We start from the raw sequence: 22,855 nt of genomic DNA, 5'->3' as shown, positions 1-22,855 counted from the left end.
GAAATCTTTATAAAATGCAAGTCTGATCATGTCCCTTCTTTGCTCAAAATTCTCCAGTGGTGCCCCATTTCACTCAGCGTAGAAGCCAAATTCCCAGTAACAGCTTATAGACTTCTCCCTCAGCTCCACACACATTCTCCTTGTTGACAGCACTTACGACCTTTCAGCATACTATACCATTGACTTACTTATTATGTTTATTCTCTGTGTCCCCAGCTAAAATATACGCTCCATGAGGGCAGGGATTTCCTTTCTTTTGTTCACTGTCGTACTAATCCCAAGCACCTAGAATAATGACTGATGCATAGTAAGTGTTCAATAAATACCTGTTCAGTGAACAAAGCAGAATTTTTTGACTCTGGAGAGAGACCCCATTCTTTTCACTTGCAAATATCTCTTTATTTTGTTAACAGGAAGAATAGAAATTTCTGTTACCTGTAAAGTGAGCTAATGGAGTTTAGTGATGCATATACTCACTCTTGAGCACTTAATTGGTTTATAATCAGGGAAAGTCAGCCAAACAAACATGCATACTGCACATTTATTAAGAAAGTATTTATTGTGCACCTGCTATGTCCCTACAGGGGTGAGTTCCATTAAGGGTTGGGGATATGGAGGAAGATTTCAAACAAAGTGTAAGACCTCCTGGTAGGTCTGCTTCAAGTTACACTCTTTCTTTGACTAGAACTCATTCTGCTCTAATAACCCAGGATTAGTCTGTTGCCCTTCCATTTCCTTCTTTATACTGTAAACAAGATTCACAGAGAGCCTGGGCTTCTGAGGTGGGGTTAGGAAGAGGCATCACTGAGAATGTTAACAAACAAGAGTCCAAGACTTCCAGCTATCTTGAAAGAGATAAAATGGGGAACATTGCCTCTGGGAAGAAATTGCCTCCGCAATTCTGGTTACTGACAAAAAAGAAGCCTCAGACCCCAGTCCAAACTGGTCAAACGTTCACCAGTTTATCAGACCTAGATGGCAAGAAGTGCTTCAGGAAGGCATCAGAGGTTCTGAAAAGCCACCCAGAAGCTGTCATTGCTGAGGGGAGGGGAGCAGAGGAATGAGGCTACGCTCTGTCTTTGCCCTTAATCCAGAGATGTCTGCTTGCATCTGTTCTATTCGTTTGTGCTTTTATATCAGATATTTTTAGACAAAGGTTTTGTTCTGTTAATTTCTTAATTTCTGTTTTGGAAAATAAATCTTATTTTGCTCTTTCATTTCCTCACAGATCCCTGTAAGTTCTGGAAGAAAGGGTATAAACAGAATTCATTTACTGGAAATATGAGGGATTGGAGGACTCTTGCTGGTAGAACCAAGGCAGTTGTTAACCTCTCTGTGCTTGGCTGTCATACCTGCAGAATAGGATCACAATTTTTATATTGGTGTTTTTGAAAAGATAGATTTGAAACAGCGGTAAAGCATTAGTTTCTATTTTACCTTGAAAGTTAAATACCAATGTTAAATAATGTAAAGAAATGTCTTAGAATGCCTGGTGCATTTTCTATCAGCTACAGCACTTACCAAGATTAATAAGTGTGTCTATCTGCTCAATTAATTTGCAATAAAAGAACATAATCATCAGTAGACACACAGGAGAATTTCGAGGCTTGCCAACCAGGCATACACAGAGTGGGTGGGGAATAAATCATGTGCAACTACACACACATCAGTACATCTTACAAACATAATGCTGAGCGAAAGAAGCCAGACACGAAAGAACACATGCTGAATGATTCCATTTACATAAAGTTTAAAACAGGCAAAACTAATCTCTGATGTTAGAAGCTGGGATAATTGTTACCTTTGAGTGGTGGAACAGTGACTGGAAGGGGACACAAATGGGGAAGGAGGCTTCTGGGGTGCTATTTATGTTGTTTCTGTATCTGGTTGTTAGTTACATGGGTGTGGTCCCTTTGTAATGATTAATTGAACTATACACTTAATAATTTATGCACATTTCTGTACGTGTGTTAGACTTTTAAAATAAATGTTACATAAGCAATTAATGTGGCTTAAACTGGGTGGAGGATTTTGTTCTAGCCCCTGAGATAACTGGAAATACTAACTGGAATACTCTGGGACTGTCCTGTGAGGAACACCCCATACCAGGGTCTGGTATAGCTCTAGAGCAGTAAGAGACGCTTATAATTACATCCTATTTTTATTCTAAACATCAAGGTTAACAAGTTCTGATGAAAAATTGTACCAAGAAACAACTATTCAGATACATGTGCACACAATGGGAATGCTCTGCCATGTTTTGGGTCGGGCTTTACCGTTTCTGTAAGTATTTAAGGCAGCTACTCAATCTGACTGATTCTCCTACTGATGAGTCTGGAAGGATGCCATATGCAATTAGACCCATGGGTACTTATTGAGGATAATGATGAATAATCTGTGAACCACAAGTTTGTACAGTCATATGTTCCTTTCCTCATGTATTTCTTACTATGGTTTGCAATTTAAATCAGGTTTCAGAGCACCCCTTTGCAGAATACCAAAACCTAATGAAATGCTTAATGCCACCTGTAGAAAAAATGAGCCTAGAATCAGACATAACTAATAAAAAAAAAAACTAATACATTTATGAAGTAAGTTAGATATTTCACAAAATACATTTGGTAATGGCTTCCAATCCTGGGTCTTCCATTGATTAGCTATGTGTCCTTGGGCCAATTACTAAACTTGTTTCAGCCTCTTTGCCTCAATGATTTCACCCTTGTGGAGTTGTTATGAGGATTAGGTGAGATAATCCATGTAATTAATGTTGAGTGCTTGGCACAGGGTCTGACACAAAAGCTTATTAAATCTTAGCTCTTGTTTTCATTAATGGCTGAACTATTACATTATATGTAAAAGGTGAAGCTGATCAATTTTTCAAGACATTTGAACAGAGGAAAGTGGCATAAAACACCAGCAATTAAGAAAAATTCATTTTCAAAAACTTAAAAATTGAGAAATGTCTATGGATTAAGCAATTATTTTTTTGCTGACTTTGAAAAAGACCACTTTTCTTAACTACTAACGGTAAATATGTATATGGAGCATAAAATAAAATTCTTCCCAACTCACAGAAAACCAGTGTTGGAAGGGAGCAGAATTTGAGAATCACTAGGAATCAATATTCTTTTTTTTTTTTTTACTATATGTCAGGTGCCAACATTGTCTTTTATAGGAGCCAGCATTAAGAAGCAAAATGTTTTCATCCTAGGACTTTAAAGACTAGGTGACACCTTATACATTTCCCTTCTCCTTCCTTCTCCCAGGGGGCAAGGGGAGTGTGTCAGTGATTACAGTAGACTTGAGATCTGAATCCTGGTGCAGTTTGAATTGACCGGGAAAACTTAGCTAAGCCATTTAATTTCCCTGAACTTCATTTTTGTTATCTGTTTGATTAATCTCATTACTGATCTCACAAAACAAAAATTGCATGGAGTAGTTATTTGCTTCTAAGCCCTAGAAAGCTCTGATGCTTTTGAGATAGTATTTGAATAATCAATCAATGTGTTTTTGTTTGTGATACTTCTTCCTCGACCCTATCCTTTTGCTCATTTGATCAGTCATATTATTAACCCAAAGTAGGTCTGATAGGGCAAAAATGCAGAGAGAAATGAAAGAGCCAATTTGTAGCTTATACGTTTCAAAACAGACTTTTTGAAACTAATGGCAGAGATAATAGTTTGAGGGAAAAAAAGAAATTTTGTGTTTCTAGAGCCTGGGACCCTAGGCACAAACAATAGATTTAGAAGACTACTTGGATAGACAAAGTCAGTTTTTCCTGCTGCTTTATCACCCAGCCTCCAATACTGGGAAAAGGAAGGGAAAGAAAGAGAGAGAAGACAAGCAATGGAAGTAGAAATGGATGGAATTTTGACACTATGCCCTGCTGACTGTCCCCCAGATCAAGTTCTGAGGGGTGGAACATGCTGAAAATCTCAGATGAGTTTGGAGGACTCCAGAGCTGAGGATTTCTTTTGTCTTGCTTTTAAGAGTGCTAGGAGGCAGCAAATATCATAGAGCATCCTGGTACCAAGCATGAGGAAGGAATAATAGTGATGGCCTTGCTTTATTTCTGTGTCCAGTATGGCTTGGAGAGCTGCCAAGAGGTTGAGAGAGCCAAACCAAGAGAGGTATCGGGTCCCCGCAGCAAGTGGGAGACAGCCAAGATCCAATGAGAATACAAAAGTCCTACCATGAACATTTGATGATAATGTCCTGATGACAAGGACCAGATTCCAACCCATGGCCTAAGATGTCCTAATATTCACATGCACTTTGTCTTAGTCATCTAGTGCTGCTATAACAGAAATACCACAAGTGGATGGCTTTAACAAAGAGAAGTTTATTTCCTGACTGAAAGTCCCAAATCAGGGCATCAGCTCCAGGGGAAGGCTTTCTCTCTCTGTTGGCCTTCTTGTCAATCTTCCTCTGTACTAGGAGCTTCTCTGCACAAGGACCCCGGGTCCAAAGAATGTGTTCTGCTCCCGGCACTGCTTTCTTGACAGTATGAGATTCCCTCCTCTCTGCTAGCTTTCCTTTCCTTTTTATTTCTTGAGAGAGAACAGATGGTATAGACCATACCCCAGGGAAACTCCCTTTACATTGGATCAGGGATGAGACCTGGGTAAGGGTGTTATAATCTCACCCTAATCCTCTTTAACATAAAATTACAGTCACAAAATGGAGGACAACCGCACAATACTGGGAATCATGGCCTAACCCAGTTGACACATATTTTTGTGGTGACACAGTTCAATCCATGACACTCTTCATGACTGAGCCATGACTGTGGGGAAAACAGAGGAAACCTATATTGACCAAAGAACCCTGAAATGACCAAGGATTCCCCAAAGTTGAAGAGATTAGGTTAGCATCCAGCAGGATGTCCCCTTCCCACATACACACACACATACAAAGTTGACTACATGTTAGAAAAATAGACACATATCTTTCCTGCCTGAGTTTTAGGCCTGACAATTTGTGCCCACTTACATTTTGCACCAAACATGAAGAGCTATTTGGGACTTCTACACAAGCCCTCATGAAATTCCTACAGATGAAGACAATCTTTTTGTTTACAACTTTGATGAGAATTGGAAATAGCATTCAGAGGCTTGTACTGCTGCTCCCAGTGACAATGTTTTTTTCTTCATGGTTACTAAAGAGACAGACAAATTCTCCTACTAGGTTACTTCTCCCAGGCCCTCACTCTCTTGCCACCTCTTCAACATAGGTGTGTCTGTCAATGTACTCACCTGTTTCTGTGGACAGTCTTGTTCGAGTACTTCTTTTCTCAAAAATCATGCCTAAAGACTTTCCTTGCAATAAAGGCAAATACTAAAAATCAAAGACAAGAATAAAAAAATTAAAATGCAAAATATTCAGACATAAAAAGGAATGAAGCTTTGATACTTGCTACGACATAGATGGACCTTGAAAACATCTTGCTGAGTGAAATAAGTCAGGCACAAAAGGATAAATATTGTATGAATCCACTTATAGGAAACATTCAGAACAGGCAAATTTTTATAGAGACAAAAAGTACATTGTAATGGATTGAATTGTGTCCCCCAAAAATATGTATCAACTTGTTTAGGCCATCCTTCCCAGTATTGTATGGTTGTCCTTCATTTTGTGATATTAATTTTATGTTGAGAGGATTAAGGTAGGATTGTAACACCACCCTTAGTCAGGTCACCTCCCTGATCCAAGGTAAAGGGAGTTTCCCTGGGGTGTGGCCTGTACCACCTTTTATCTCTCAAGAGAGAAAAGGAAAGGGAAGCAAGCAGAGAGTTGGGGACCTCATACCACCAAGAAAGCAGTACCAGGAGCAAAGCGCGTCTATTGGACCCGGGGTCCCTGCACCTAAAAAGCTCCTCGACCGTGGGAAGACTGAGGACAAGGACCTTCTTCCAGAGCTAAGAGAGAGAGAAAGGCTTCCCCTGGAGTTGACACCTTGAACTTGGACTTTTAGCCTACTTTACTGTGAGAAAATAAATTTCTCTTTGTTAAAGCCATCCGCTTGTGGTATTTCTGTTATGGCAGCACTAGATGACCTAAGACATACATCAAAGGTTACCAGGGCCTGGGAGAGAAGGGAATGGGGAGTTATTGCTTAATGGGTACTGAGTTTCTGTTTGGGTTGATGAAAAAGTTTTGGAGACAGATAATGGTGAAGGTTGTATAAACTGTGAATGTAATTAATGTCACTGAATTTTACACTTAAAGATGGTTAAATGGCAAATTTTATGTAATGTATACTTTACTACAATAAAATAAAAATATACACATATATATTATGTCCAATATCAAGGATGTTTCAAAACTTATATTATTAGAAAATGTAAAATAATCAATCACTGCTTTTTTTCTCTCTCCCAAGTAAGTGTTTAAAAAATTACTTAAAGTGGATTAGAGTATTTGTTCATGGTCTATACAAACGGGGGAAAGCAACAGTAACTTCCACATGTTATTGTGGTATAATTAGAAAGTATTATTAGTTGACCTGGGTTCAACCTGAGCACTTTTCCAAAGTACTTTATACTAGGAACAAACATCATCTTAGTTCCATTAAAATCCCCATTCAATTTTGAATGACCTTGAACATGCTTGGTCTGGAGGTGTTTTCTTTTCTCATCTAGAAACATGATACTCTGTTAAAACATGGGCACTAAGATTCCTGCTCAGGACAATGATTAAGCTGCAGAGATCCTGCTACACTTTCCTCATGCATTCTCCTGGGAGTACTTAGGCTTTGTTTCTGGAAGTCATTTGGAAACATTCTGGAGAGTTTGGGGGTAGAGTGGGGCTCTTCCTCCTTCCTCTTCTGTAGATAGACTTCCCAATAGGATGGGTTCTAGAACAAATAGATTCCAGACAGCAAATCTTCCTTACACACCGTGTGAAGAGCAAAGGCTTGGGATCTGGGGGAACCTTTTCTCCTCATTTCAGGTCTCTACAAGAAAATTATCCCATATCAATTGTGGTCACTCCTGTCTTCAGTTTGCTCTTAGGGGCTTGGAAGGCTAGCCACCTAGATAAGAAAATTATGGCCGTGAAAACCTTTGTTAACCTGAAGGCAACTCTTTAAAAAAGCTTCTGTACGAGCTTGGAATACAAAAATGCTTTCACAATTAAGCAGCCCATATGAAGCCACTACATTAAGAAAGCATGTTTCAAACATAAATTGCTCAAAATCCAGACTAATGCTTACAGCTAAGCACCATAGCCCATCTCTTCTCCTCCCTGACTGCCATTTGTTCCTTTGCTTACCTAAAAATTTTTAAATACTGTCACATCATTGCAAATGTTTTGACATTATCCTAATGATCAAACACCCAATATGCATTTAAAAATTAAAATTTGTTGCTAGAAAAAATAAGTATCATGCTTATCTTTAATTTGAGAGAAAAGGCACAAAGGAAAAGAAAGGAGGTATAAAAATAAACTCTTCCAGACAAATGATTCCTTAGGTTCTGATCCACTTAACAATGAATTTCAGCATTCCACATGAAAGAAATGCAATGACTTGTCATTGAAAAGTGGATTTTTATATGCCCATACATTCAGTAATAATCAATTACCTCAGCTGTGTGGTTTCATTACTTCGCTACTGTTTAGCAATTTTAATTTCCCTCATTCTTTGGGAAGGCCCTCTTTAAAAGGCTGACTGGTAGGAATGGAAGGTAAGATAAAAATGCTACATACCTCTCCTTTCTGTTTTATTCTAAATTTCAGATCTGCTGACAGCCATAATATATACTTAATTTCTTCTCCTGTAAAATTCTTTAGAGTGAGAAGATCACGACCCTTTAGCTGTACTTTATTTTGTAGTGGTTGTCCACACCTACAAAAAAAGAAAGGAGAAATATATAGTTAATGAAAATAAATAAACATGCAATATGTGTGATTCATTGCATTATTTTTCAAACATAACAAATCACATGTAGTCCCATGTGTCACTGCAAAGTGATAATGCATTGAAATTGATATGGCTGTGCTTTCCGTTTTAGGTATACAGTCGTCCCTCGGTATCTGAGGGGGACTGGTTCCAGAACCTCGTGGATACTCAAGCCCCTTATATAAAATGGTGTAGTATCTTTTCTTTCCTTTTTTTTTTTTTTAAACATAGCACAGGAATGAACAGTGATGGTTGGTGAGGTTAGGGCCGCCTCGTGAGGCGCTGGAACAGGCACTTTGAAGGACAGCCGCATCCCGGCCTCCCGCCTCAGTCAGCCCTCTGAGTCAGGTATCCTTCTGGTAGGGGGTCCTGGGTGACTTCGGGCGCTTCATATACACATGCAGAGAGCACTGGGTCCTATCCTGCCAACATCGTTCTCTCCTTCCTACAGACCTCTGCAGCAAGCATGCTCCGCTAGGCCCTAGTCAGGTCAAGAAGCACAACCCCACCCGTAGTGTCCTCACTTGTCCAGATTGTGTTGGGGTGCCGCTGCCTCCATCCCTCTGGGAGCTTCTTCCTTCACAGCCACATACCGTTCCAGGGGCCGAACCCTGGCTTGTTTTGTGCTGCCCTCTGGCTTGCCCCCAGGCCCTTGAGCTCTTTCTCCCTCCGTCTGCCCCTGTCCCTTACCGGCTTCTTCCCCAATATTTTCAATCCGCTGTTGGGTGAAACCTCGGATGCAGAGGGCTGACTGCAGTATTTTGGATGTTTGAGAGAAAAGAATTTGAGGAAAGAGACTGAATTATTGTTTGCTTGAAATAGCTGTAAGAGTGGCTTTGTTACAACCCCTGGCAAATTACTTAACCTCCCTCTGCTCCTAAATTTCTCACTTTGAAAATGAGTACAAGCATCTTATAGGGTTGTTGTAAGGATGGAATGATTTAATACATGTAAGGTAGATAGCATCTGATGTAAAAAGCATTTGATAAATTTAAGTTATTGCCTTACGCTGGGTTCTCTAGAGAAGCAAAACCAATGAAACATATATGTGTGTGTATATATGTATACATAAAGAGAGATTTATCTCAGGGAAATGGCTTATGTGGTTGTAGAGGCTGGCAAGTCCCAAGTCAGGCTTCTCCTCACTCACTTAGCTGCAGGGGCTGACAAACCGAAGATTGGCAGGTCAGACGGAAGGCTGCTGGCTCACAAGCTGCAGAGGCTGATGAATCTAAGATTGGGAGATAAGACAGCAGGGTGCTGGCTCAAGTCCTGAGAACCGGAGGTCAGATGATGACAGGCCAGATGCAGGATCCACAGCAAGGCAGGGAGCTTTGCTAGGATGTACATATATATATTGGATGCAGGCCACACCCCTGAAAAAACTCCCATTACAACTGATTGGCTGATCACATCAGATCACATGGAGGATGACTACATCATTATATAACTGCCAATTTACATCATTACATAATTGCCAAACCACTGAGAATCATGGCCCAGCCAAGCTGACACACAACCTTAGCCATCACAGCTATTATTATTGAAATCATCAGATTGAAGAAGAATTTGTAGGGTACAATCAAAAACAGTTTCATTCTTTTTCTCCTGTTGTCCTCGTTAGTTGCGGTTGAGTGGTTTCCCACTCATGATGACCCCATGTATGCTGAGTAGAACTCCATAGGGTTTTCAAGGCTGTGACCTTTCAGAAGAAGATCACCAGACATGTCTTCCAAGGTGCCTCTGGGTGGGTTCAAACTGCCAACCTTTCAGCTAGTAGTCCAGGGCTTAACTGTTTGCATCACCCTGGGACTCATGTTGTTGTGTGCTGTTGCATCAATTCAGACTCATAGCAGTCATATACCTGACAAAGTAGAACTGCCCCATAGGGTTTCCTAGGCTGTGATCTTTGTGGGAGTAGCTCACCAGGTCTTTTCTCCCAAAGAGCCGCTTGAGGGTTTGAACTGTCAACCTTTCAGTTAGCAGCAAGCCCTTAACCATTGTATAATCAGGGCTCCTTCAGGGACTCCTCCTGCCCTTCAGATCCATTCTGGGACATGTGTTCTTTCTTGCCTCTGGGTGAAAATACAACGGCTCTGTGGCTTTTCTAGTAACTTTCATGGGAAAAAAGTCCTTTGCTTACATTATTCCCTCAAAGAATTTCAGTAATATAATTAATGTGTGGAGTCCAGTATAATAATGACTTTAGAAACTTTAAAAATATTGATTCCAAGGTAAAGTTTTTCCCTCCCAGTTCGGGACTGATTCAAGATGGCTTCTTGTATAGGAGGAAGAGGGGTCATGAGCTGTTTCCTCTGTTTCACTGCCTTAAGTTCCTCCAAAGTTAAAGCCAAGGGAAGGTGAGAAGTTAGGGCCAGAGAAAATGTGCTTGTGTTCTAGTAATCTAGCATTGGTGTAGGTGTTTGAGGCTGACTTTTGGAGAACCCCCTAATCACTGGGAATCTCTCATGGTGCTTCCTGATGTAGGTAATTGCATTTCCTCTGACATCCAAGGTAACATATCTAGCCCCTTTTTTGCTGAGGTCTCCCCAGTCCTTGAGGAGGTCTCTTGGGCATAATCTGAAACAACCCCATGCTAGGACTCCTTCTTATTCCATATTGATTAGTGGGAAGCTTTTCATGTTCTTTGCTCTGACAAGAGTCAGGCCCATCTCAGTAGAGCATCCTCTCTTGTTCTGCCATCAGAAAAGCTAGCCAGCCAGTCCCTCTTAGATTTCTCAGGTATAGGCCTGACATCAGTTTACAGTGTCTCCAAGTTCTCCCACTGAAGAGATGCATCTCCTTGGGGCCACTTTTTCCAGACTTGAGGTGAGGGAAGAATATCCTCCCATGGTGGCGCTTTATATGCAATGATAATGCTCTCCAAAAATCCTCTTCTAATCCCTAACCCCTCTTTTGGTTTCTCCAAGCCATTTGATAAACTGGAGGTGGTCACGAGTAGGTCCAAAAAAACTGTTTTTTGTCTATTCCTGTCTTAATGGTCTAGCATCTCACTTTGAAATGAGGAAAGAATTGGCACCTATGGGGCCTAGGCAGAAATAGAACAGAAAGAATCCTATTTTAACATTCTGTTACATTGTGATGACAGTAGTTGTTATTTAGGGATAATCAGTCTATAAAATGGACAGCATTTATTCCTTCATTATTCCCACTGTTCTCTTACTTAACAATAATTAGTATTTTCTATCATTAGAAATTATGCATAAAAAAATTTTTTTTAACCAAGGACAAATTGTAATTCATTGCATGTATTAAACATAAATTTTACTGAGAGTAAAACAACTATCACACAATGATAACACTTTAATTCTAGCCTAAGAAAAGAGCTTACACTACTTTAGATGAAGAGTTAATCCTCTGGTGGGTTTATGTATGTCTTTTTGCAATGGTGACAAGATCGTAGGTAGGAAAGTGACAAATACAATAAATCTCTTGTTTCTACTGCTTGATGCCAAATAACTTAGAAAAATGAATATTTCACTTAGTATTCAACTTTCTGGGAGAGTTGATTGGTTCATTTAACTTTCAGTAGGTGAATCCCTTTTTTTCACAGACTTTTTGTGCAATTAAGCCCTTCAGAGATCCTAGTTAGAAAGGAAGGGAACTTCCACAAGGATCTAGGGTTTGTGGGTTGGCTGGTTAATTGATTGATTTAATGTGAGATACTAACAACGTATCCAACTTCAAATAGAAATTTACGTGTGGATCAAAATTTTGGTCAACACTCCTATTTCAAAGATGTGCCATTGTCTTCAACTTAAAAAAAAAATATGTGAATCATAGACTTTCCGAATAGTAATTTCTTTAAAGAGGTGGTCCCAAAATTTTTAATTATATACCCCAAAAGTAGAAAAGCCCCTGGGTGACACAAACGGTTTGCATTCAACTACTAACCTAAAGGTTGGTAGTTCAAACCCACCCAGTGACACTGTAGAAGAAAAGCCTGACAAACTGTTTCTGTAAAGATTACAACCAAGAAAACCCTGTGGAGCTCAGTTCTACTCTGTAATGCATGAGGTCACTATGAGTTGGAATTGACTCAACTGCAACAGATCTGGTTTTCTGTTTTTATTTTTTGGTTAAACAGTAAAAAGTTTTGAACATAGACCTACATGTATGTTTACTCATTGTCATGGATTGAATTGTGTCCCCCCAAAATATGTGTCAACTTGGCTAGGCCGTGATTCTCAGTATTGTGTGGTTGTCTTTCATTTTGTAATGTTATAAATCCTAACCTCTATATGTTAATGAGGGAGGATGAGTGTGGGGTGTATTTTGAGTCACAGCCTTACAAGAGAGCATGACTTGAGTCACACCCTTACTCAAGTTACACCCTTATTCAGACCCTTACTTGAGTCATACCTTTTATCTTACAAGAGATAAAAGGAGAGAGAAGCGAATAGAGAGGGGAGGAACCTCACTACCACCAGAAAAGAATTGTCGAGAGCAGAGCGTGTCTGTAGGACCTGGGGTCCCTGCGCTGAGAACTTCCTAGGCCCAGGGGAAGATTGATGCCAAGACACATAGAGATCTCCAGTGAACGCTGGGCCCACAGATGTTGAAAGGAGACAAGGACCTTCCCCCAGAGCCAACAGAGAAAGCCTTCCCCTAGAGCTGGCTCCCTGAATTTGGACTTCTAGCTTCTATATTGTGAGAGAAAAAATTCCTGTTTGTTAAAGCCATCCACTTGTGGTATTTCTGTTGTAGCAGCACTAGATAACTAAGACCCTCATTTATAATATATGTGTTAATATATTTATAGATTATACACATAATGAAACATAAAAAATAGAAATTAAAAAGTTTAGAATAAGAAAAAACAAATTGTACTTTTAAAATAATTTTGCAAATCTACAAAAATATTTTGCTGGCTAAAGAAGTTTCTAAAGCAGTCCTTCATTTTTTTTCTTTTTTACCAGAACCCTAGTGAAGAGCTTACAGAAATGGTAGCCAGGATCTCGATTGTAGTAGTCATCCATTTGCTAACTTTAGAAGCATGGCATTTAGGAAGAAAATTTATATTTCCATATATATTTTGGTTATGTGTTTGTATCTGATAATATCACTTAGTGATAATATTAAGCAACACTTGGAATATACAAGTACTGACATTGTTGAGAAGTAAACCCTTTAACTGACTGGTATTTGTGTATTTCCTGGATCAAATGAAGCCTTCTTTTGGGGATCTATGAAATAGGTTAAAATATCTGGCTTTAAATGGGAGGCGTGACAGCTTAACCCTTTCCCAATTCACATTTAGGGTAGCTTTGAAAATATTTTTTCTTTTGGAATAAGATCCAGGCAACAGAAAATAAAGTCTCTTGACTCGATGTCTTACAGTAATGCATTAAAATGCCATGGCTTAGGACTTCCTCGAATATTATTTTAAAAGGGGAAAAATACTTTGCTGGAAAACCCCACTCCCTAGTTTTCAAGGAATTTAGGAGACATCATTATGGCTGTTGAACTCACATCCATCAACAGCAGGAAAGACAACTCATGAGCTAATTTTGAGGCTTTATTTTTTGCCTAGAGCTCAGGCTCAGATTCATGGCTATTTTGGGGCTTACAAAAGCTGAGTCTCCAAAGGGTCCATTTATGGGATCCAGTACCCTTCCCCGCTCTCAGCCCCTGAAGGATTTTGTTGCAGCGTCTGTCTTCTAAATACTCACAGTACTGCAGGTTTCATTTCAGAGAATTTTATAGTGCTTAGAGTTTTGTTGCTTTTGTTGAATCTCAGAGAAATAGAAATGGAAATGAAAAAATTTTCAGGGGACTATGTTTTTTTTCCCCTCCTTTCCATGAAAGGAAATAGGAAAATAATGATGAAAGAGGAGGACCAATAACACCTTTTGCCTACTTCAAAAATCTTTAACTTTGAGCTCTTATTAACCCAATAGAAGACAGACTGGGGGAGGGAAAAAGGTCTCTGAGGCTTCCTCAATTTTGTTCTCATACCATTTAAAAACCAAAAAAACCAAACCCACTGCAGTCAAGTCGATTCCAACTCATAGCGACCCTATAGGACAAAGTAGAACTGCCCGATAGAGTTTCCAAGGAGTGCCTGGAGGATTTGAACTGTCGACCTGTTGGTTAGCAGCCATAGCACTTAACCACTGCGCCACCAGGGTTTCCCATACCACTTAAGAAGTCCCTAAATGGGGAGGTGAGATTAGCTTTAGAATTCGGGTTAATGTCTTGCTGTCGGGATCGCCTTGTAAGATGCTGGTCTTTCTTTTTCCCACAGACAGAAGGTTTGAGCATAAATGTAGAAAAACACAAACATCCTGCTTGAATCTTTTTGTCCAGACCCTTGATTTTTAAATTTATTTTGCAGCAGAAACCTTATTTCAAATTCTTTTTCTTTGGCCACAAGTGATCAGAAGAATCCCTGTGACTGCAGACTCCCTGTAGCAGCACTGGACAACTTTGTCCTCATCTTGTTGCCTTAGGATTGCACCTCAGATAACCTGTAGCAGATAAGCTTTGTCTCAGGCTCTATTTTCTAGGAAACTCAGGCTAAGACATGGCATAATTATTATATATTTTTTACTATAGGCAGTTCTTGCTTTGCTTTACCATTCAATCTGAAACCGTGTGTGATGATGGTTAAGGTTGTGCGTCAACTTGACTGGGTCATGATTCTCAGTGGTTTGGCAGTTATGATGTAGTTTGGCAGTTGTATAATGTGATCACTTCCATGATGAGAATGCAGTCACCCCCATGATGAGATCTGCTATGAGTAGCCCATCAGTTGAAAGGGAATGTCCTTGGGCGTGTGGCTGCATCAAATATAAATGCACATTCTGGCAAGGCTCGTGGGCTTTTGCTCACTCGGAATTCTGCAGCTTGCTCCTGTTCACCTGGTCTCCAGTTCTTGGGACTTGAGCTAGCACCTTACCCACAGTCTTGCCTGCTTATCTTGGGATTCGTTGATCTTCGCAGCCTATAAGCAAGAGCCCTGCTCTCTGACCTACTGATCTTGGGTTTGCCAGCTCCTGTGGCTACATGAATCAGGAGAAGCCTCTATCCTGAACCATGGACTTGGGACTTTTCAGCTTCTACAACCACATAAGCCATTTCATTTTTATAAATCTCTGTCTGTGTATATATTTATATGTGTTACTGGTTTTGCTTCTCTAGAGAACCCAGCCTAAGACACCATGCAAAGCAATATTAATAATGAAAAAAAATAACAATAGTTCTGTGACTTAAAATTTTTTCAAAACATTAAAAACTCTTATTGTTGGTTGGGTAATGAAAAAAGATAGTGAAATTAATATATATTTATTACACTATAATTTAAAACATCAAGAATTAAAGTGCCTTATTTGTAAAAGCTGTCAAGAACAGTTTGAACAGTGCTTGCCTTCTTTTCATATAACTTAAAATATAGAGCAAACATCTTTTGTGTGTCCTGGTGAGTTGTCATATTCCTTTCTAAGTTTGGATCATATTCTAACATTTTATCCTTTGTGCTTTCACATGTTGTCAGATATCTCTGAGAGTTCCCTTAAAGTGAGTTTTTTTGCTGGCATCACTTCCTCTGGGAAATCTTCATCCTTTTTGTCACAACTACTTTCCTTATTTATGTTGGTGTTTGCCTTCACTAAGCTCCTCTGGGTGCATGTCTAGAGTCTTTTAAACAGCAGCAGTGTCAGTATTCCCACAGTCGGCTCTTCCTTCTAGAACTCCACTTATGTTCAATTAGAATTTAACTTCTAATGTTACCACGTTTCCTTTCTTTACTGCATTTTCATTTTTCTTGACCAATTCTACCTTTCAATTGTCTGTCTTTGTAAAATGTCACATGGGTTCATCACTGGGAAACAAGGAGGCAGCACAACTGCAGACTTTGCTGTCTATGCGTGAACTGAATAACAGATACACAGTGTGACCAGTCACTGACAGACTTTGAAAGAAGGGATGTGACTGGTCACTGATCATGATGTGTATCTGTTATTTATGTAGTGATTTTTTGGACTAAAGAGCTAGCAGCAAACTGAAATTTGAACTATGTTCTTGGGGGACTGGTGTTATTTAACTAATCTGTGGTAATTGAAATTTGTGCATATAAAGATCGTGCAAAGGAAAGACTGCCTGTATTCCAAATGCTTTCCTATTGCAGGACTCTTTTGTATATCTTTCCCACTGTCCAGGACGTTCTCACCTGAGCTCTCAATACTGGCTTCTTCTCATCCTTAGACTGGGACTTAAATACTACCTCCTGTCAGATACCTTCCTTGACCATACTGCCTAAGTAGGACTTCATTTTGTTCTGTTCATTTTCTTCAATAAATTCAGTTATCACAATTTTAAATATATATTTATGTGTCTGTTTATTGCTTACTTTTTATGTTTTCATTGGACTACATGATCCATGAAGTCAGAGATCCTGCCTATTTTGTTCATTAATATATACCCAGTGCTTTATTATTGTAGTACCTGGGATACAGTAGGTACTCATTCCATGTTTCGTAAATAAATAAATGAGTGATTGTAGATCTCTGAGGCAGAAGTAAAGCAATTTGTATAAGAAACCTAGCAGATTTTCTGGGAATGAACTTAAGAGGTTCATCATGATGGATTTTTGATATCCTGACTAAGGTCTGTTGATGAGAAAAGACGCCAGGGGCCCCCAAAACAGAAGAGGGCCCATGCGAGTGGCCCAAGCTGAAAACAAGTCCTAAGAGTCATGGAGAAGGATTAGTTGCCTAGTGTGATGCTAAAGCTGAAATCCCCTAGGGCCCGACCATCCTGGTACAGTGTTTGCACTACTGGGAACAATGGTTGGACATAACCTTGGATCCCAGGCACAGCACCGTGAGTCAAGTGCCAAAACCTGGAAAAATGATGAGAGGAGCTGGTGGCACCAGTGTTTGCCCATAGAAGCATGAGGGCAGAATCTGAAGGACAGTAATAGTGAGCTGCACCAATACTTTGGTTCCCTCTCTCCACCAGCTGATTTTGGACAGAATAGATCTCCAAGGTTCTTGAGGACAAAACGGGTGGACAGCTAGATACTGTACACCTGGCCTTACAGGCATGTGAAGGCTTGAGTGATTAACTGGAAAATAAAACAATTTGTACCTACTTGTGAAGGGGGTCATACTGTTTATTAAAAAAAAAAAAAATTTCCACCACCTTTGTCAGTTCTATCTAGGAGATGGAGCAGGAAATGTTCACTTGGGAAAAAGAACTGTTTTTCATAGATATCACGAGCTAACAAGGAAAATTTATCACTGGAAGGAAAGCAAACACAATGGTCCCAGTTTAATTACTATCCTGTTTATTACCTCCTCAGGGACCGCCCCTTGGCTCCAAAATGAGGCTGCCACATTCCTTTCCTAAGCTACTTAAATATTAGAGGAAGGTAGAAAAGCTCCACAGTTGCACCATGTTGAAACACCTCTGCCACAGGCCTCCTTCCTTCTGATCTATGTCATGAGTGCTTTGCAAGCATTTTCTTTCTTTCTTTTTGGTGATAAGCAGGTAAAACTGCTGGCATAAATGGCTATTAAGTTCTCATAGAATCCCCATACCTAAGTTGGAGGTGTCCCATTTTGGTTCACCAGCACCATGTCCTGGTAAACCAGACCCAAACCACATTATCATTCTTCAGGAAACAATGCTGAAGAAAACTGGGAACCACGTACAGATTTTCCATCAAAGATGTCATTATAGTCTGGTTAGAGCCAGAGCTTTTGGGGAAGGCAAGACTAGTTCCTTACATTAATTTAATCCCTTACAAAAATAATTACAGAGATTTCTCAACCCCAGATCACTCAATTGTAAGAATCTAAGCCAAGGTAATAATAGATCCTTGTGTTGGCTTTACCCAAATATCTTCCTAGCTAGTAAACGGATGACTATTCTCTACTGGCAGAACGAAACCTTTCTTTGCTAGAGTCCGTGTTTTCTAACTCTGGCAAATTGTTTGGGGGATGGGGTCACCTGGATGTGTTCCCTCATGTATTTGTGTTTTGTTGGAAAAGAAAGTGCTTGATTTGAGTAAAATGCGGTTAGTCAGAAACTGGCTTTGCCAGAGTAGGGAAAAATTCAGTGTTAAATGGTATTTTGATCCCTATGGAGAATTGAAGATAAAGGCTTTAGCTTCTAGAGGTATATGAGAAGGCCGATGGGCCTTATGCCTGATATTTTTGTGTTCCTTTAATGTTGCAGATTAATGCAAGAGTTAAGGCGTATATTCTCAGGTTTCTTTTCTTTACTGAGCTCTTTTGGCTATACCTAAAAAAAGGATATTGGCAAAGGTAGATTGGCCAACTCAGTCTATTTGGAGGGATCAAAATAATGAAACCAGTGGAATGAAAAGAGCAGTGGCTTTAAGTACTGAATTCTAGTTCAGCACAGACTTAGGAATAAACTATGATCTTGGAAAGATCATGTACCATCTCTGGCTTCAATTCTTCATTTGAAAAATTAAGTGAACAAAATCCATGTTTCTCAGTGCCTTCCACAACACTCACGAAGCTTATAAACACAAGATATCCCCATGGGCCATACTGGAGCCATCTGAATTCTTAGTGGCCTGGCTTTAATTCCATCGCTTTCTTTCCTTCCCAAGAAGGCATATTTGAATACATACAAGGGAAAGTGACTTCATTTTCACAGAAACCTTGAATCTGATCCCATTTACTTGGAAAGAAGAATCCCACAGGTCATTCTTAAATTTCTTTAATAACAAGAAGAAAATGAAGATGAATTTATTTTATTAACAAAAAATTATTTGCAACATTCCTCACTATTGCCACATACCCATATTTGGTATAAATTATCATTGATAACTGAGTGACTAGATTGTTTCTAAGATTCTTTACAGCTTCAGTACCTGAAAGTTGTGAAAATTCTCCACATCTAAAAATTGAAGAATTCAGATGAGGTTTAGCCTTGTGCAGACCCACTATTAAAGGTCTCATGGCCTGAAACTGTTCAAAATCTGCAACTGCCTTTACTTCTTCTATTTTAGTTAAATCATTAAATTATTAAAAATAACAAAATACAAAACCAAATACTACTGTTGGCCAAGGGAAACATCATGACTTCATTCCATTCCTGATCCCCTTCATTATATGGTTTTCTGAAGTCAAGTAAAAAAATAACAAACAAAAAAAAACCCCATTGCCGTCAAGTCAATTCCAACTCATAGGAACCCTATATAGGACAGAATAGAACTTCCCCATAGGGTTTCCAAGGTTGTAAATCCTTACAGAAGCAAACTGCCACATCTTTCTCTGGCGAAGCAGCTGATGGGTTTGAACCACTAACCTTTCATTTAACAGCTGAGTGTGCCACTAAGTCTCCTTAAGAAATAGGCTTTTAAGATCAGACTTACTGGTCTGACAGAGACTGGAGAAACTCCGAGAGTATGGCCCCTGGACACAGTTTTAACTCAGTACTGAAGTCACTCCTGAGGTTCACCCTTCAGCCAAAGATTAGATAGGTCCATAAAACAAAACGAGACTAAATGAGCACACCAGCCTAGGGGCAAGGACAAGAAGGCAGGAGGCGACAGGAAAGCTGGTAATCAGGAACCCAAGGTCGAGAAGGGGAAAGGGTTGGAATGTTGTGGGGTTGGCAACCAATGTTACAAAACAATATGTGTATTAATTGTTTAATGAGAAACTAATTTGTTCTGTAAACCTTCATCTAAAGTACAATTTAAAAAATAAAAGGTCTTTTGCAGCAGGAAAAAAACAGACTTAAAAAGACATTCATTTTCAGTTATGACACAAAATGTGAATAATCAAAGAGCACTCTTCTCTCCTCATGAGCACAGATGGTCTGTAATCGCTTCATCTTATGTGTCCACATGTGTATATATGGGCATGTGTGTGGGGTAAGAGGAAACATAATGAGTTATGTAAGCCCTTTCAGAGGCCTGGAATGAAATACCTGAAAACCAGTCACCTCAAGCTCCAATTCATAACCTTCACAGAATTGGGTGGCTTAGCTCAGTATTCTCCAAAGAGATTCCTATTTGTGAGATGAAATTGAATTGCACTTACAAATTGGTCTGCTCTGATAAAGAAAGGTACTTTTTAGTGGTTTCTTTAAAAGCTATAAGTGTTTTTTGTAATAGCCCACAAATCATAAAAAATAGGATACTCTCAATTATCCAAACGAAGCCAGGCTCTAGTCTTGCTTGTGAGATGAAAAGCATGTGGATTGGGTGTTTTCAGCAGTCTTGGTGTCTTATCCCATTGATTTTGTGAAAAAAAGAAAAATTACTTGACTAAAAATGATTGATCTAGGAGCCTGTGTGGATAGGTTCAGCCTCAGTTAATTAAGTTGTTCATTTATCATGTCCATGGCGGTAGGGCTGCTTACTTCAGAACTGGGTGATCCCTGTTTCGAGGCATTGCCAAACCCTAACCACATATTTCCTATTACTCTCTACTGGGCAATTCACGTGGTATGTTTTCTAACAACAAGGCTCCGCCCCCTTTTCCAAGCGATAGGGAGGAAGCTGTGGAAGGCTAAAGGTCAAGTAAAAGTATAACACAGGCAAAGTTGACAGGGAGTATTTCTCTGTTTCCGAGAGCATTTTAAAGGTTGTAGATCTTATTTGGAGATCAGCAATTCTGAGTACATTGTAGCTGGCAGGTCAAAAAAACCAAAGCAAACCTGTTGCTGTCCAGTCGATTCCGACTCGTAGCGACCCTATAGGACAGAATAGAACCACCCCATAGAGTTTCCAAGGAGCGCCTGGTGGATTCGAACTGCTGACCTTTTGGTTAGCAGCCATAGCACTAAACCACTATGCCACCAGGGTTTCCAATAGAATACTAGTAAATATCAAAAAAGCCTAAATATTTAGAAGAGGTTTTACCTGTAAAATTTACTTATAATAATTGTAAAACATCAACCATTGCTATAATTTTCAAAGAGAAGTGCAAATTTAAATTCCAAGCTTGGATTTTTCATTCAATTGAGTATTTTCACCTGAGCAATGATTCTTAATAAAAGCTATGGAATAAAATTTCGTCACACCTTTTTTCTCTGACATAAGTTGATGGAATGGAGCAATAAAATAATTAACAGTGGCCTGTCACTTTCCAGCTTTCACACACATTGTCTCACTGATTATCACTAGACTGTGACTCCATGTGGCTGGAATTAGATATCTATTTACCACTATATCCCCAACACCTTGCACAAAGTAAAATAAATAAATATTTTTTGAATGAATGATCAAACTACCCTGTAATGGAGGCAGAGCAGGTGCTATTCTTTTCTCCATTTTTTAGGTGAAGCAATATTTGCAGAAAAGTAACTTTCTCAAGGTCATATAGCTAACAAGTGGTGAAACTAGGCTTTGAACCTAGGTCTTTAGACTCCAAAGCCTGTGCTTTTCTCTAGATACTTGGGCTACAGGGTCCAACTCTGGTACTAATTGGTAAACCCCTTGATTTCTCTGGGCTTCATTTCCCTTATCAGTAAAATAAGACGAGGCGTTATTCAGTGGCCCTAAGGGCCCACCTAGGTCTAAAACTTCGGGTTTAATTTACAATATCATTTGCAATGTCATTCTGGCTTCTGAGAGCCTTAAGTTCACCAAGGAGGTGGTGCTAACGGTGGAGTCCAGAAAGCCTAGAGCTGTCAGTTGGCCCAAAGAGGGAGACAGAAGGGAGGCCCAGGGCCAATCACAGGCCCACTTCCTAACAGTGGGTAAAAACTTCAGACTAGAAGCTCCTTCCTTTATGAAGTCAGTGAGGTGGTTTTGAGGTTAGTTTAGGTTATAAAGAGGCTCCGAGGAAATTCTAATTGTTAACATGCAACTACTCTAGTAGCTTTTGGGCGATGGTGTCCACACCTCATGGCCTTGCTTATGCAGCTAACTCATCTTCCATGATCCTTTCCCCACTGACATACCCCATGCCACTTTCACAACTGCAAGCTCAAGGGCCAGAATCGGGATTTAAGCTTCTACAATTAATTCACTGGAGACAAGCCTCCTTTGTGCATGCCACCAAGAACTTCAAGAATGGATTTCAAATTTGGATTAAAAAATAAAATACTGTTATCTCCATCACACATAAGGCTCCTTTGTAGCAGCTTTGTGAATACCTAGTTGCTTTTGGAGGCCGGTTTTCTTAAAGAACTGATAAATCCCACTGCCCAAGAGTGATGTATTTGTTTTCAAGCAAACCTAAATACAAGCTGATGGCCCTGTGTAAATTAGTTCCTCTAAATTCCTTCAGCCAGTTGCTCATTTAGAATGTATGTAAACAGAAGGTGTTGAGAACATCTCCTCTGTTATATCTGCTCGGTTAGCTTCCCCCAGAGCAGTTAGCTCCCCCCAGAGCAGTTAGCTCCCCCCAGAGCAGTTAGCTCCCCCCAGAGCGCCTGATGAAATCTGATTACAGGCGGGCTGAGAAATGAAAACTCAGCTGGAATTAGAGACAGCTGCCTCAAATAAGAGTAGAACGGGGCGCTACACCCTGAAAAAAGAGGCCTTTTGTGGATGCACGCCTCTGCAGTATATAATTTCACTTATCATTCCAGTTCCTAAATCAGACCCAAATCTCTGGCTGGCACTTACCGAAAATTTCGAACCACGAAATTGCAACCGTTTCTAAGAGCTGCGTTGTTCAGCAGGGTCCTCAAATTAATCAGCATCTTCTTTTGATAGTGACAAGGATGATTTTGTGCTCTGGAGAACTCCAGGCGAAGTTAGCCCAGTGGGAGCTACCTAAAAGCTAAGAATGCTCTCTATTGCAGTAAGGGAGCAAAGGTAAATCACCTTCAACTACCTTATCAGATTCCCCTGGATAGAGATAGTGCAGGGCAGGGTGCAGGCACATTTGAACTTTAAGCCAACCTCCAGCACTGTGTATTTTCTGAGAAGGAATCCTGGCTGTTGGGGCCCAGCCTCCTCGTTTTTCATAATATATTTATGCTGCCACATACTTA

General features: G+C 39.8%; 1 protein-coding gene across 1 annotated transcript in view; it reads right to left on the bottom strand.

The window, feature by feature from the left end:
- Nucleotides 1-22,561, bottom strand: part of OTC (ornithine transcarbamylase) — a 70,759-nt gene extending 48,198 nt beyond the window's left edge. The window contains exons 1-3 of the mRNA XM_010597752.2: nucleotides 22,485-22,561; nucleotides 7,708-7,846; nucleotides 5,256-5,337 (exon numbers count right to left, since the gene is read on the bottom strand). Of these exons, the coding sequence (XP_010596054.1) occupies nucleotides 5,256-5,337; nucleotides 7,708-7,846; nucleotides 22,485-22,561 (298 nt within the window). The remainder of the gene's footprint in view (nucleotides 1-5,255; nucleotides 5,338-7,707; nucleotides 7,847-22,484) is intronic.
- Nucleotides 22,562-22,855: the final 294 nt, after the last annotated feature.

The sequence above is a fragment of the Loxodonta africana genome, chromosome X, assembly GCF_030014295.1.
Source record: "Loxodonta africana isolate mLoxAfr1 chromosome X, mLoxAfr1.hap2, whole genome shotgun sequence".
Taxonomy (NCBI): Eukaryota; Metazoa; Chordata; class Mammalia; order Proboscidea; family Elephantidae; genus Loxodonta; species Loxodonta africana.
This window is presented reverse-complemented; position numbering and strand designations above follow the sequence as displayed.